This window comes from Rhinoderma darwinii, chromosome 8 (assembly GCF_050947455.1).
Source record: "Rhinoderma darwinii isolate aRhiDar2 chromosome 8, aRhiDar2.hap1, whole genome shotgun sequence".
NCBI classification, from domain to species: Eukaryota; Metazoa; Chordata; class Amphibia; order Anura; family Rhinodermatidae; genus Rhinoderma; species Rhinoderma darwinii.
This window is the reverse complement of record NC_134694.1, coordinates 77468003-77485053: the sequence shown is the minus strand read 5'-3', so window position 1 is coordinate 77485053 and position 17051 is coordinate 77468003. Positions and strand designations below refer to the sequence as shown.

The window sequence follows — 17051 nt, the reverse complement described above, 5'->3', positions numbered from 1 at the left end:
TGTGAAGTTATGCGCCTCCTTCTGAAAATTTCCATACCCCTCCCATCCAAGTGTTGCGCAGATAATGCCCCATTTATTTGACTTACAACTCTCTTCTTAGCGCCAGGATGAATGTGGCTCTGTGAAAAGTAAATAGCATCACTTGCTAAGACTGGAAAACCCCTTAAACATATGTTTTATTCAGTACTCACAAAGCAATTAAATATGAGTGATTTGCTAAATAATTAGAATTATTTTGTAAATCAATAATGTCACTTGTAAAAAAACTTGTTACAATATAAGCAGTGCATTTTAAACAGTATTTTTGGGAAACTATTTGACTTTATTTGCATCTCAGTGCCCTTTTCCAAGGGTCATAAGCCACGCCCCCTTGTTATGTCAGTTGTATTTTACTTATGGCCGCGGCTCCCGTCCATAGGATGGAGATGCATGTTACTAGATACGTCACTCTGCATCCCCCATTGTAAGGCTACATTCACACGGGCGTATCAGATTCACGCATGTGAAAAACGTGCGTGAATCTCGTGTGTTGAATTATGCATCAGTGTGCTTTGCGAGTGGCATGCATTATTCACGCACATTTTTAAAAAAAAATATTTTCTATTGAATTGATGTGCAAATCATGCACCGCACACGGATCAGCATCCGTGTGCGGTGCGTGATTTTCACGCACCCATTGACTTAGATGGGCACGTAGGTGTGTGGTAATGCACCAATATAGGACATGCAGTGAGTTTCACGCAACGGACTCTTGCTGCGTGAAAACTCCTGCATGTGTGAACGGCCCCAATGAAACCAATGGGTCCATGTGCTAAGCGTGATTTCCATGCGCAGCACACGGACGTTATTCACGTTCGTCTGAATGAGCCTTAACTCAGTGTGTCCTGGAAACAAGCACAGGGTGTTATGATGGCGGATGTAGAGTGACGCGTCTAGTCACATGCTCCTCCATACTCAGCCATATTATGGACAGGAGCTGCATAAAAAGGGGACGTGGCTTATGACCCCAAGAAAATGGTGCTGAACGGCAAATAAAGTCAAATAGTACGTTTACAAAAAAATACTGTTTAGACTGCACTACTTATATTTTTCTTAAGTGTCCAACTGTTTAAACACAATGAAATCCCGAAAACATGTGTGTGGCATTAAAGTCTATTGTCCCTCAGCTACACCTGTACCTTCTCACGCATACATGTTGTATTCTTTTTACTCTGTATCAGCTTAGTGAAGAAACCCATTGTACCCAATCTGACGGTCTATAGAGGTTAACACAATATTAATTACATGAGTATTTAACACTAAGCAGTTATCTCTGTTGCACTTGTAGGGGAGATGTTGCTATTAAAAGTAAAAACCAATCTCATCCTCCCCAGTCCTTTTTTTGAATCATCATCATAGGATTTGGCATTGCACAGCCGGTAGTACCCATGGTTATTGTACAGGACTACCTATTTATTTTGCCAATCTGATTTACAATGAAAAAATAAATCATCCATTGATATGCTGCTATAATGCTATTTAGTCTATTTGTTGCTAGTATGCAGCTGATCTCCAAGTTTACTAGGTCTAGTGAGAACAAAATGAGTTGAAATGAAACAAATGGTGTTTTTAACAAGGAAAAAATTTTTTTATTTTGGAACTTGACCTTGTTCTGACAGTAACTTAGTAGTCAGAAGATGTGTCAATACTATCCATATGTGTTTGTGGAAGGTATACTTAGTATTTACATTAGGACTGTCCTTGAAAGAAATGTCTGGATAAACATCCTAGATTCCGTATACTGGTCTCCCATAATAAAGTTAATTGTATTAGGTCCCTGAGTTTGGGGGTCTGTATAGTGTGCCTGGCATCCAACTGAAAAGGACATTTGGGAGGAGCAGTCTTGACTTTCAGCTACTTGTAGCCAATCAGCATAGCTGGGAATATTTCTGGAATTGCTGATTGGCTTTGCAAAGTTGACTGACAGACAGCAGCTCACAATGCGTCTCCCAAAAGTCCTTGTCAGCTGGATGCAGGGCAGAGTGTTTAGTCCTCCAGAACAAAGGTCCATTTATTCAATAGTCATTATGTAATGTTTTATTTAACCTTTAGCAATGCTTCAGCGGCAATAATCATTGAGAATGTAGCTCTCCAGCTGATTGTCGGGGGGTCTCAGCAGCAGGACCCTAAGATCTGCTCATCTCCACACCGGACTTTCACTTTTCTATAACAGTTATCTCGTCCATTTTGCTAACACTCACAAACAAATCTCTATTTACATGCAATTGCAGTAATACATGGAGGAGATTGCTGTGTAGGGAAATACAGCAGATGTCCTGGCACCGTACGTGTAGCTAGGAAAAAACAAACAAACAATTTTTAAACCAGCAGGGCTTTGAATCTTCAAAAATTAGTATTGCTGAGATAAATGTATAATAATGCTAATCTTTGCTGATTCACACTTAAAATTATACCATTTGAAGTAATGCTTTTTAAAATGGACTGTGAATATTAAATTTCTTATGTTTTTAGTCTTTCCTCCATAGATATTAAAACATGTGCAATTTGCAGATTAATACATTTCATACTATTTGTCCCATAGGTGACGGTGGATTTGCAAAGGATGCCAGACTGAAAGCGCCCTCGTCGTTAGCTGCTTCTCCAGATGGCACACTGTACATAGCTGATCTTGGCAACATACGCATTCGAGCAGTCACTAAGAACAAGCCTCATCTAAATGCCATGAATATGTATGAGGTTGCCTCTCCGGCAGACCAAGAATTGTATCAGTTCAGTACCAATGGGACTCATCTCCACACTTTAAATCTTATAACTAGAGACTATGTGTACAATTTTACATACAATGGTGATGGGGATGTAATCTCTGTTACCAGTAGTAATGGAAATTCGGTTCATATACGACGTGATGCAGGGGGCATGCCTTTGTGGTTGGTGGTTCCCGGAGGACAAGTCTACTGGCTCACTATTAGCAGCAATGGAGTGCTGAAAAGGATATCTGCTCAAGGATATAACCTAGCATTGATGACATACCATGGAAATACAGGGCTTCTGGCAACCAAAAGTAATGAGAATGGTTGGACTACAGTTTATGAGTAAGTTGATATTTTGTAAGGTACATTTTATACCAATATACTTTATTTTACAGTACAGTATATCAAATTAGAGTTACTATTTACATGCTACAGTATATGATGCGTTACATTGGATGTTTGTGTCACTTTTACACATCATGTTTAGTAGTCGAGAGGGCCCTCTTCTGTAGAGTTGCACATTTCAAAGGTGAAGGTTTCCACTGTTATTGATACACTCATAATAAAGGAGCAGTTTCTGTGTAGTTTCCGAATAGCACACATGGGTGCTATTGAGGCCATAGAGAGAGGAGGTAAATTCACAGAAAGATCAACAATATAAAACATTACCTTTAATTAACAAAAATATTCTAAAATCATGTGTTTAGAACAAAGTCGTACGTCAAGTGAAGAAAATATACATATATACTAATATATATATATATATATATATATATATATCAGAGCAGTATAGTGAAATAGTACTATGAGGGTCGATAGATATATTTCCCCCTATAGACAACCCTGTGGTATGAACTCCCTGCCTGCAGTGCTACTGCCGTCCTGAAAACAGCGATCCCACTTTGGAACCTCCTTCTTATACCATACTAGGTCCTGAAATATGGGAAACATCTATCTCAGACAAACAGTCCATATCAATTAGTTAACAACAGCCCAAAAATGTAACGTTATTCAAAAGAGATGTTCTTATAAAGCAGATATAGGTCCCAAGAAGAGAAAACCTCAATGCGTTTCCCTATAAAAAAAAATAAAAAATCATAGCTCATCAGGGGATGAAAAATACCTTTCAAAAGTCAGCTGTCATGATATAAAATGTATGCACAGTAATATAAAATGAAAGCTGCCCAAAAATACAAAAGCAACCCTAGAGAACACATAGAGGTATGATGCACCTCGTACAAAATTAAACCGATTAAGGCATGCCCCCACGTGGCGGTTTTCCTCCGCAACTGTCCGCATCAATGCCGCACAGAATCTGCGTGGCAGATTCTCTGGCGGATCTGCCCAAAATGTGCAGTAAATTGATGCGGACTAGCTGCTGCGTATTGCGGTGAAAGTGCTTCCCTTCTCTCTATCAGTGCAGGATAGAGAGAAGGGACAGCACTTTCCCTAGTGAAAGTAAAATAATTTCATACTTACCGGCCGTTGTCTTGGTGACGCGTCCCTCTTTCGGCATCCAGCCCGACCTCCCTGGATGACGCGGCAGTCTATGTGACCGCTGCAGCCTGTGATTGGCTGCAGCCGTCACTTACACAGAAACGTCATCCTGGGAAGCCGGACTGGAGAAAGAAGCAGGGAGTTCTCGGTAAGTATGAACTTCTATTTTTTTTACAGGTTGCTGTATATTGTGATCGGTAGTCACTGTCCAGGGTGCAGAAACAGTTACTGCCGATCGTTTAACTCTTTCAGCACCCTGGACAGTGACTATTTACTGACGTCGCCTAGCAACGCTCCCGTAATTACGGGTGCACACACGTAGTCACCCGTAATTATGGGAGCCCCATTGACTTCCTCAGTCTGGCTGTAGACCTAGAAATACATAGGTCCAGCCAAAATGAAGAAATGTCATGTTAAAAAAGCAATACGCATCCGCAGCACACATAACATGTAAATGACAGCTGCGGACTTCATTGCTGAATTTAGAATCTCCATTTAAGTCAATGGAGAACTTCCGCAATGAGTCCGCAACCAGTCCGCCACTGGTCCGCAACATCCATTGTATGCTGCGGACACCAAATTCCGCACCGCAGCCTATGCTCCGCAGCGGAATTTTCAGCCTCGTCTAAACGAAGCCTACTAAAAAGAAATGGAAGGCAATGGAGAAACGGGTCCACTGCGGATTAACGCTGCGGAGTATCCGCAGCGGAATTCAAGAGCAATTCCGCCACGTGGGGCTTTGCCCTAATACTTGTGTGTCAATGATATATACTGTATAAACTGTCTCAGGGCCAAGGTAAAAGGCAAATAGCCTAGTATCGCATTCCCTTTCATCCATAACGAAAAAATTATCCTATTGGTTCCATAACCCCACCCTCATTTCCCTTACTAGTAGGCCAAGCTTCCAAGTACAGAGTTACATATTATGAGAGGATCAGCATCGCACTGTAAACTATGAGCCCAGGGCTGGCCAAATCCCAGGAGCCAGGTTGCCAATGCTCATAGACACGTGCTGTTGGTGTCTATGTTTATGGATAGTTTTCTCATTGCCTGACCAGTGATCTAACAGACTTAATGTAGTTTACTGTCCGAATACAAAATAACAGTATTTACCACTTTAAAAACTCATTAGGTCTAATTTTTCAGCCTATCTACGCAAGTTTCCTGGCGTAGAAAACTCACAAAGAGCCCAAAAGTCTAAATTTGCAGTACAAGTTGTGACTCTTGGCCTTTTTGGCCACCCACAACACTCTTGTGGAAAGGGGCGTGTCTTTTTTTGGAAAAAAGGTGGGGTCATAGCAAGCATAGATTTCACTTTATAGGGCATAGCAAGGCAGAGGCATGCACTGGGCCCTTATCTTGCCTGTCCTCAATCAGACTAACCGCCTGCCCCCGATATACTCACTGCTCCTCTTTTCGCATCAACCTCCCTCATCACTACAGCGCAGCTCAAACAACGTTCTGAAGCCCAGCAGCGTCAGGACCTTGTATGCTACGCAGCACTGATGACGTTGAAGTGCTGCGTGGCATATAAGGCCCTGACGCTGCTCTGCATCAGGACCTTGTACGAGCGGAACTGGAGTGATGAGGGAGTCGTAGGAGAGAAGAGGAGTGGTGAGGCGAGTATGTGTGTGAGGTGAGATGTAGGGAGAATTACTGACAAATGGCTGCGGTCGTTGCACCACAATTATGGGGTACGGCCCGGCAGGAAGATGTGACACATTTATTAAGAGGTTTCCCCTGTTAATAAATTTGTTGCAGTTTACTCCATCTTTTTTTTTTTGGCATATGAAACACCAGTCTTAATACATTTTCCCCATTAACGGCAAGAGTGCTCAAAGTAAAAAAAATGTTTACGCAAACTGGTTTGTCAGTGAGTTTGTGGGTTTCCTTAGGGGTTGTGTAATAGCTGCAGCTGTGGCCTCTCTCATTAGATCCATCGTCTCAGCTTTTACTTAAGAGCAGTTGCATTGTAACCAAGAGATAGACATTTTTCTGCTTAGATGTAATGTTATTTGGCACTTGACTTTTTCTAAGCGGTCATTCTTTTATAATAGCTTAATTGAAGGAAAAATTGTCACATAGCACTATGTTCTCCATCTAAGAAAGAGGCAATATACAGCAGGGCCAGTCTCCAAACCAGTAATGATTTCATTAGACATTTTATTTTCATGGAAAAGGAGTTTTGTAACGATCAAATTTGCAACATGTTGAAATGTTTTTTTTAAGAGTTTATATAAACTAAAGGAGGTTATTGTGTTTATGAAGTATCAACCAGACCATATGTTATAAAAGTTAGTCACATGTCTCTTCAGGACCAGCTCCAGGTCTATGTGAGCCTTTGGGAGTCACATTGCTCTCCCTGTCTACTAAGCCCCAATACCCCTGAGGACACCACAGTTGTGGCGAAACATGTCAGAGGGGCTGTTTAAACAATGATTTGAATTCAATGCGGTATCTGATAATTGTTGTCCTGCAATAAGCGGGCTGTAGCTGTTTGCAAATATCTGTTGCATTGCACATAAACTGCAACACGAGTTGACACATAGTTGATATAAATCTCATGATTACTTGGACCATCAGACCGCATTGGCATTTTAATCATGTGTGGTTGCTTATTATTTATAGTTAATAAAAGTTATGTTTTATTTTACACAAATGATCTAGTAGGTTTCTGGGAAATAAGAGCTAATTTTGTTGCCTTTGGCAAGTTGGTGTTTGTGCTCCTTGTCTACCCAAGTCTTAGCTTGACATGTATAGAGCTAGTTTACCCAGAGCGCTGTGGACCCATCAAAGTCCAGGTTTGCCTAATGCTTATGCCATCCCTGTATGTGCTTTCTCTTTGTGGAATCAATGGAAACTAGAAGCCTACAAGTTTTCTCTCTTGGCTGTTTTCTTAGTTCCCATTCATAGGATTGAAAAATTCAATGATTTATTAGGATCCCAGTTGCCAGACCGACACTGATCTGACATGTTTGATTGACATATCAGAATAGTTAATACTATGAAAAACCCCTAAACGTATTCCTATTAATTTTGTGATGCCATGCTGGGTTTTTTAATGCCCCTACGGAATTTCTGGTTTATATAAATTGGTCACTTCCTAGTATAAAAAAAAACTTGTATGTACTGGAGAAGCTAGATTAGATATGGGAATACACGTGACATGCTTTTCTCCTCGATTTGCAAGAAGAATATAGATGAAGCAAATCATTTTTAATAATCACTGTCCTGTTATAATTTATACAAAATGCCAACAATCACCACTGGTATGAAAGGTAGAAGAAAAAATTGCAGAATTTACGGTATTGGCGCCAGGTAGGCAGGAAATAATGATGATGATAGATGGTTTTATCTTTAAAACGCGTCGTCCACTGAATAAAGAACAAATTCCTTTTAAAGATAAAACATGTGTCATCATCATTTCCTACCTGCCTGGCGCCGATACCGTAAATACTCCAACTTTTTCTTCTATCTTTCGTACCAATTTGATTCCTGCAATGAGGAACCATCCTCCCAGGTAACGCAGTTGGTGGCAGCCGCCTTTGATACTAAACGACACAGATCTCGGAGGAGCGCCGTCTCCCGTTATTTTCTTCAAACAATCATCACTGACACTTATCACAGCTACAAACCTGGGATATGGGGAGACTAAGCCTGGCCACACATTTCAGATAACTCTCAGTCGAACGATCGTTCATCCAACAGCTATTCCTCCTGGCTCCCCCAAGCACTTGCATGCTCGTCTTAGCCGAGCAGGCATGTGTTCTTACTAAGGAGAAAGCTGCTGCCAAACTCCTCTGGCAGCGGCTTATCTCCTTGCAAACAAAAGGATTGTGCATGTTGGAATCCAACGTGCCCATCCCTTCTCTCCCCGAAAAGTCGGCAAAGTCGGGACACCGCCATACACATTAGTCGACCTTTCCCGACTAAATCAGCGGCTGTAGCTGACATATATCCAATGTGTATGCCCATCTTAAGATGTTATGGGTTAAATGCAATTAATATGGAATGCAATAATATTGCGTCGGTTACTCTTCATTCCTCAGCATACCCCATGGGGCTTATAGAGGCATTCTATGAGATTGTTCCAGGCTGTTGTATAGTGACCGCTATTATCCAGTTGTTCTTTAATACTGATCATAGATGCAAATATTAGTCCCCTTTCTGACCAGATTATTTTGTTAATTAATACATTTGAATCCAAAATCTTGGGACATTTTATTCCCCTCCCGATACCACCTAGGAATGCCCCCAAATTGTATGGGATTTCCACATTAAAATTTTAATTTTAATAACTGAACCGAAATGTCTCGTATAGACAATCAAAATGCTGATAGTGGAATGACTTTTTGTCTGAATGCCGTACAGAGCTATAGCCGGGCATAAACGCAATAATATTTTTTTCTATACTAAACAACAATGTAATCTTTTTTCTTTTTGGAATAATAATTGTAAAACATTAGATCAATGAATACCTGCAGAGACTTTCTGCTATTATCAGAATTTTCTTTCATTCTGATTGTAGCGCTCACCCACATATGGCCCGAATATTGATTTCCATTTACATGCTACAATTGCAAACAATAATGACCATCAGCAGGGAAAACTTTGTAAGGATGTCCGAAAAAAATCATTTTATTACCATAGATGCACGGAATGAAAAGAAAAGCATTAGATTATCTGCGCATCATTTCCAACCTTACGGGATATGAATGGATCAGTATTTGTATCCACTTGCATGATGTTCATGGCGTTGGTAGGCTTAAAATTCCCACAGAGCAGCTTTAACTCTCTCAACTTCTCTCACTAAAAATGAATAATTTATTCTCCGTAAATGAATTTTGTTAATTCTCAAACACAAATCTCCTTAATTTGGCATGATTTATTACATTAGTGAAACATGAAGTGCTGAATTATATGAATGCATGATTTTTTTTTATTCCTTAGAGCAGTGTTAAGACAATCAGAGGCTTTCTGCGCAAAAGGGTTAATGTACATGGAAGAGCCGTGCACACAAAGTCTGTGCGGCAGCACCTGTACGCCATACGGCACCAAATACAGAGGTATCCTCTACTAGAAATCCTTCGTTACATGGGGAATGCTAATGTTCCCCTGTCTAAAAAAAAAATGGTATAAGCCCAACATTACAGTGATTTTCAAATAAAATGAATATACAGTATGTCTGGAACCAGGTTGTAGGTGGCAGCAACAATTTACATCCAGGGCACATGGCAGATTTGTTGGCAAAATATTTGTAACTGTCCCATAATGTACATCTGAATGGCGCTTGCAGAAATCCATGTACGTGTGCGGCAGAATCAACCCCATCCATATGTATGAGTCGAATTTTCAGTTGCAGATATTTCTGCAACAAATCTGACACGTGTGAATGTACTTGCTGACATGGAAACCTGGAACATGGTGGTTCTGTCATTAGACAATATTAGAATCTGGACATTCAGAATTCCAGAAGAATTACCCAGAGATGATCTGCAGGAAAGATGTGGACTGGAAAGTATGACTGGTGGGAATTAACAGTACTCTGAAGTCTACACCATGCTGGTCAAAAAATGGCAACATTGAAATAAAATCTCTTGGCAGCTTGTTACCATGGGCACATATTATTCTGATTATATAACCATGGAATGTTGGCACTGTCCGGTCCAGCAAGTTCTTCCTGTTGTCGTAATATGCCAGCGTCTACTGAAGATTTCTTTCTACTAACACAGTTTTGTTGACTAAATTCATCCCATTCATATCATTTTCCCTAATCTATGCCCCCAAATCTTGTGATGTTCTAGTAGTCGACATGGTCATTCCATTGTTTTTTTTTATGTTTTGTGTTGTCTTTTAGGGTATGTGCACACGTAGTGACCAAAAACGTCTGAAAATCCAGAGCTGTTTTCAAGGGAAAACAGACCCTGCTTTTCAGACGTTTTTTGACCAACTCGCATTTTTCGCGGCGTTTTCGCAGCGTTTTTCGCGGCCGTTTTTGGAGCTGTTTTCATTGGAGTCTATGAGAAAACAGCTCCAAAAACGTCCAAAGAAGTGTCCTGCATATAATGTATATAAGTGTCCTGCACTTCTTTTGACGAGGCTGTATTTTTACGCGTCGTCGTTTGACAGCTGTCAAACGACGACGCGTAAATAACAGGTCGTCTGCACAGTACGTCGGCAAACCCATTCAAATGAATGGGCAGATGTTTGCCGACGTATTGTAGCCCTATTTTCAGACGTAAAACGAGGCATAATACGCCTCGTTTACGTCTGAAAATAGGTCGTGTGAACCCAGCCTTATACTGAATTGTCTAAACGCCAGATTCAATATTTTATACTTTTATATTTGATCTTTCACCACTTACCACTTTTTGGCCTTTCACCACTTACTGTGTTTTCTTTTTACATAAGAACTTTTCTTCATTACTTTTCTTCTCATTTCCAGTCTGTTATAATCCTGCTTTGATTTAAAAGGAGTCCGTGACCATAAATTGGCCTGTAAAAGCAGCAGCACAGTAAGATATTGTAGCCTCGCCTGAATATAACGCAGTTTTCATTTTTCAGCTGAGTTGCTCCTTTGCAGCAATAATAACGTTATTTTCCATATGCAAATGAGGGCATCACCGTTGCTCCAAACAGCTCTACCTTCTCTCCCCAGTCCGTCCCTCCCTCGCTTCCTTCCTTCTATGATTGACAGGGCGGGGCAGTGTAGAGACCATGATCACGCCTGGCCCTGTATTCTCCTGAGCGCGCCTGCACCTCTGCCTCTAAAGCGACGCATGCATCCTGGTGTAGTGCGACGTAATCGGCGAATGCGCAGTACAGCCGATTCAACCGGTGAAACTTCAGTGCTGTCCTGCGCATGCAGAGATTCAGAAGCCGAGGCACGGGTGCGCTCAGGAGAATACGGGGCCAGACGGGATCACGTCTTCTACGCTGACTGGCCCCTGTCAATCAAAGAAGCATGGGAGGGAGGGATGGACTGGGGATAGACGGTAGATGGAGCCACGCATCTGAAAAATGAAAACAACATTATATTCAGATGAGGCTACACTATCTTAATGTGCTGCTGATTTTATAAGCCAATTTCTGGTGACAGACTACCATTAAGAGAGAAGCACATATTACCATTCATTTCTATAGCTCCGAACTGAACAAAAGATTTAAAGGCGTTCACAGAGTGTACATGCATATGGTGTAAAGAAAACGTTTTTTTTATTATTATTCTTTTAAGAAACTTAAGACATGAGTAGTATTAAGCCAGAACCATGAGGCTGTAGAGGGATACCTATTAAAGGAGCACAAGAGAACTGAAGGAGCAGCCACAGGAGACAAGAGGAATATAATGGCACGGTTATTTGTATCGCAAGATTGCCATGGCAACATTAGATCAGACATTTAAAGGGTTACTGTAGATGGGGAGTAAACAGTCATGTCGAATGCGCTTGTGTTGTCTGGATAGATAGATAGATAAATAGATAGATAGATAGATAGATAGATAGATAGATAGATAGATAGATAGATAGATAGATAGATAGATAGATAGATAGATAGATAGATAGATAGATGATAGATAGATAGATAGATAGATAGATAGATAGATAGATAGATAGATAGATAGATAGATAGATAGATAGATAGATAGATAGATAGATAGATAGATAGATAGATAGATCTCAATCACTGTTGTGCTCCATTTGTATCACTGGTTTGAACATTTGCTTGTATAAGAAACCAACATGTCAATCAGTTTTAGTAGCAGTCTGACATTTTACGTATCCCATTCTACTTTATGGGGATTGTCTTCTACAATCCAAGAATATGGTCTTGGCTGTGCGGTACCTTTAGTACTCAACCTCCTTGCTCCGTCGGACTCTCCCACAGAAGCATGCCACATATTTTGTTTTTCTGTCGGGTTTGTATGGATTGGAGTCATACAGAGGTACAGTAGAAGCCTAATGCAACCCAATGGCAGCCCTATTACGGCTCTGTAGAAAACAAAGCTATAATGCGGCATGTGCATGAGCCCTAAAGGTTTACAATTTAATCTGGGTATAAATCCTATACCCATAGATTTTCTAATTTATCTATATATATCTGTATTTATCACACTTGCCCATATATTACATACCTCACGCATAATATTACTGATCTGCTAAAAATATTATACCCTCCTATGAATAACTTTCATTTATTTAAAGGGACGCTATACATAAAGCCTATCATCTATTTTTTCTGTTACATGGATTCTATTGTTCCCTGTTATCAGCAAATCCAGACATAGGGATGTGTAATGTCCTTTAGTAGTATTATTGACAGATCCATAAAAATATCTTTCCCCATGATCTCCAATATCTCCATTTTCTAGGGACTCTAGAAACATTTCCATACGTCGTATCCGTGCGAAATAATGTCAGTTCTGTTCTTATAAATACTGTATTTTAGGTTTAGTGGTCCTTTAATGTCGCCTCAGGTAAAAGCCTGGTCCCAATTCTGAGTGTACATATATCACGCTCTTTTTAGTTGAATCACGTGTCACATGAATGTTTAGCTATATTTAGTGGTTCAACATTGCCATCTAGTGGTGCGCTTGTAGAATGACAGAAGACTATTCGAACAACCATTTAAATCCAGCAATGCAGAAGCCCATAGATACACTCAAATGTCAATATTCTGTAAATACAGCCTTGGATATAGAGATTTTATTTTGTCTAGGGGTGTACAGTATGAGCTCACATGAATGAGGCAATAGTGATGGCGTCCCCTAAAAAACAGCGTCTATTCTGCACTGACAAATATTAATAGGTGCCGTCTACCATCGCTGAAGAGGAAATAAGTATCTGCAGAATAGGATAAGAGAAGGTCATGGAAGAGTGCAAGCAGGAGGACCACTACAATCAGCTATTAACTGGGGGACCTACCTAATGGAAAGGGAGACAATCCCCCATAAGGTATTTCCACACATGGCAGAAGAAATTTCTGCAAACAAAAATCCATTCCATACATGTGTCTGAGGAGGTTTCTGCAGCATGTGTGTGAATATTTACAAACCCCATTCACATGTATGGAACAGACCCAGAAATTTTTGCAACAAGTCTGACATGTGTGAACATAACTGTATAGTCTAGAAGGACCAGGCTGCTTTGTGACATTTATCTATATGAAAACATGTACTTAGAGAGAAGTCCGAAGCTGACCATATAAGCCCTCGTTCACATCTGTGCTCGCCATTCCTTGTTTTGCTCCATCAGAGGAGCACAACAAGGGAATAACCGGAAGCGTCTGTTCCGTTGCACCACGGATACCACTGATGACTGATGGAACCCATTGACTTTAACCCCTTAAAGAGGCTCTGTCACCACATTATAAGTGCCTTATGTTTTTCCTACCTTTACACAGTAAAACCCTTTTTTTCAAAATTATTTGTTTTTGTGTCGCTGTATTTTAAGAACCATAACTTCATAGGAGTACAAAGATGGCGGACCTGGGGGACTTCGTCAGGCCCCCAGGCAGCCGTGCCAACCAAAGGCTACCCCCGATCTCGCCGCGGTGGGAGGCGTTGGGACGTTACAGGGGGTCGCCCCCCCCTGTTTTTAGTAATTTAAATGCCGCGTTCACTATTGAATGCAGCATTTAACGGGTTAAACAAGCGGGATCGCGCTCGAACGGGATCCCGCTCGTTACCCGGAAGTGTCGGCTGTAACACACAGCCGACAAACTCGCTCTATGGAGCGGTCTCAGCCCGTGAGCCCGGGCCATATTCCCCCACCTGGCGTGCGCCGTATATATATGGCGGATGTCGGGAAGCGGTTAATGACCGAGCAATTTTTTACGTTTTTCCATCGTCGCATTCAAAGAGCTATAACTTTTTTACTTTTCAGTCGACATAGCTGTATAAGGTCTTGTTTTTTGCGTCACAAGTTGTATCTTTTAATAGCACCATTTTGGGGTACATATCATTTATTGATTAACTTTTTCTTAACTTTTTTAGTGGGGTACTGGAAAAAAATGATATTTCGCCATTTTTTTGCATCTTAAATTTACGCCGTTTACTGTGTGGTATAAAGAATAGAATAACTTTATTCAGTGGGTCGTTACGATGCGGCGATACCAAATTCATAACGGTTTTTTGTGTTTTCATTCCTTTACACAGTAAAAACCCTTTTTTTCAAAATTATTTGTTTTTGTGTCGCCATATTTTAAGAACCATAACTTTTTTATTTTTCTGCTGACATCGATGTATGAGGGCTTTTTTTGCGGGACGACTTGTAGTTTTTATTGGTACCATTTTGGAGTACACGCAACTTTTTGATCACTTTTTATCAATTTTTAAAGTAGGATGAACAGGAAACATACAATTCTAGCATGGTTTTTCATTTTATTTCTTACGGCGTTCACCGTGCGGCTTAAATAAATGTAATCGTTTTATAGTTGGGTTCGTTGCAGACGCTGCGATACCAAATATGAGTAGCTTTGTACTTTTTTTCATAAATAAAGTATTTTGGAACGGGAAAAATTGGGTTTTTAAATTTTTTTTACTGGGGACTTTTAGTTATATATTTCAAACTTTGTTTAACTTTTTTTAACTTTTATTTTAGTCCCAATAGGGGACTTTACTGTACGATCTTTTGATCGCTGTTATAATACACTGCAATACTTCTGTATTGCAGTATATTATGCCTGTCAATGTAAAATTGACAGGCACCTGTTAGGTCATGCCTCTGGCATGGCCTAACAGGTAATCATTAAAGGCAGATGTGATGGCCTTTGTTAAGCCCCCAAGCTGCCATAGAAATCATCGGCACCCCGCGATGAATGCGGGGTGCCAGTAGGATGAGAGAGGGAGCTCCCTCCCTCTAAAACCACTCAGATCCTGCACTCGCTATTGAGTGCCACATCTGAGGGGTTAAATATGAACGGAGACCACTGCTAGTGGTCTCCGATTGTTGCCCTGAAGCCCGAGGCTGTTAGCAACAGCACAGGCTTCAGGAGCACCCCGCCCGATGTGGGAAAACTTCTTCTGAAGTGCCGACATGAAAAGGCGGTGCTTCAGAAGAACTACCTCAAACGGCCGATTTAAAACGGCTATACGCCGGTCGTTAAGGGTTAATGGGTTCTGTCAAGGTGTCTGTGGTTTTACAAGAAACAATAGCACAGCATGCTGCGCTATTGTTTCCAGTATTCTCAGCCAGATCTGCGACAGAGGCCCCAAACTGAGCTTCCAACGCAAATGCGGATGAGGCCTAATATATATAGAAGACAATTTATAGCATGGAGCTCGTGTCTAGGGAAGGCGTCCCATATAAATTTCAATAAATAGATGGGCACTCGCTTTTCATGCAGAATCTTTTTTAACAGACAATCCGTCAAAATATTGACCGGTCATGTTGGATTTTTCGAATGATAGTGAAGTTATGATTGGACGGTATGAAAAGGGTCTTCTTTGCTTGTTTGTAAATATTTGTAGTGGTTTCAGCCAAAGCTATAGTCAGGCGAGCGATCTCATGTCACTGGCTAGCTTGACTCATCTGGTAAGAGTGTAAGCTTATCAGCTCCTATTCAACCCTAGGAGAATCTGTTCAGCTAGGCTGATCCCCCTACGACAGCTGTTTTATAAATACTTACAGTACAATATATCAAAGTAATGATCATTTTTAATCGATAACATTGAAACCAGTGTTAGAAAAGTTTCCAATTAGCCTTCCACACTCCAGTAATGTATATTTTCAGTGCTATATGAATATCTAGCGCTATGATCTCAGTGAATTGTTATCTAATATACGTGTGAAAATGAAACCTTGGGCGCTGTTAAGAAATTAATGAAATTCGTGTGTTTTCTTTTTCTATTTTAAGGTATGACCCTGAAGGACATTTAACAAATGCAACCTTTCCAACCGGAGAAGTCAGCAGTTTCCACAGCGATATGGAAAAATCCACTCGGGTCGAGCTTGACACTTCAAACAAGGAAAATGTTATCACCAGCACTAATATATCAGCAACGAACATTGTATATGCTTTAAAACAAGGTAATGGAGACACAGCAACAATAGCAGTCAGTGTTAGCAAGCGATTGATCAGAGGTCAGCGGTCTGATATTTGGTAAGATGTAGCTGGCATTATATCAGTATGACTGACTCGCACGAGCAGCTACATCCGGACGTGAACTACAGATCATCTAGTTCGTATTTTGTAGTCTAGATTTAGTTCCGTATTGTATCTGTATTTTATTTGTAAGCTCAGTGTTTTTCTTCCATTTTTTTCATCTGTATTTTGATCAGTATTTCCTCCTAGCAGATGCAAAGATGGATTAAATATGAATGTAAATAACGCTGTAAAATATGGAAATATATATTTATTTTTCATTGACTTCCATGAGGGGCAAACAGACAATTGGAACTTGCTACATAGTCTAATATGTGAATTGTATATAGATATAAACATTTTGGCCTTAGGAACAGCAGTATTGACAGGATTAATATCAACATAATATACACTCGTGTGTAAAATAGACCTAAGGCCAGGTTTACACCATGCAGTTAGGGTATGTTCACACAGGCTATTTTCGAAAAATGGCTAGGAATGCGGGGCTGGACGCCTCCAAACATCTGCCCATTGATTTCAATGGAAAAACTGTGTTCCGTTCCCATGGGGAGTTTTTAAGAACGGCCTTGTAAAAAAATGCCTTGTAAGAAGAAGTGCATGTCCCTTCTTGAGCCGTTTTTGGAGGCGTTTTTCATTGACTCAGTAGAAAAACAGCTACAAAATGGCCGCAAAAAATGCAGCAAAAAAACGTAACTTGCTTAA

The 17051-nt window shown here is 40.5% G+C and overlaps 1 protein-coding gene across 5 annotated transcripts in view; it reads left to right on the top strand.

Annotated features, from left to right (window-relative positions):
* Window positions 1-17051, top strand: part of TENM1 (teneurin transmembrane protein 1) — a 570240-nt gene that overhangs the window by 514933 nt on the left and 38256 nt on the right. For all 5 annotated transcript variants that reach the window (XM_075835787.1, XM_075835786.1, XM_075835785.1 and 2 more), the window contains 2 exons: window positions 2582-3092; window positions 16101-16273. In XM_075835787.1, the coding sequence (XP_075691902.1) occupies window positions 2582-3092; window positions 16101-16273 (684 nt within the window). The remainder of the gene's footprint in view (window positions 1-2581; window positions 3093-16100; window positions 16274-17051) is intronic.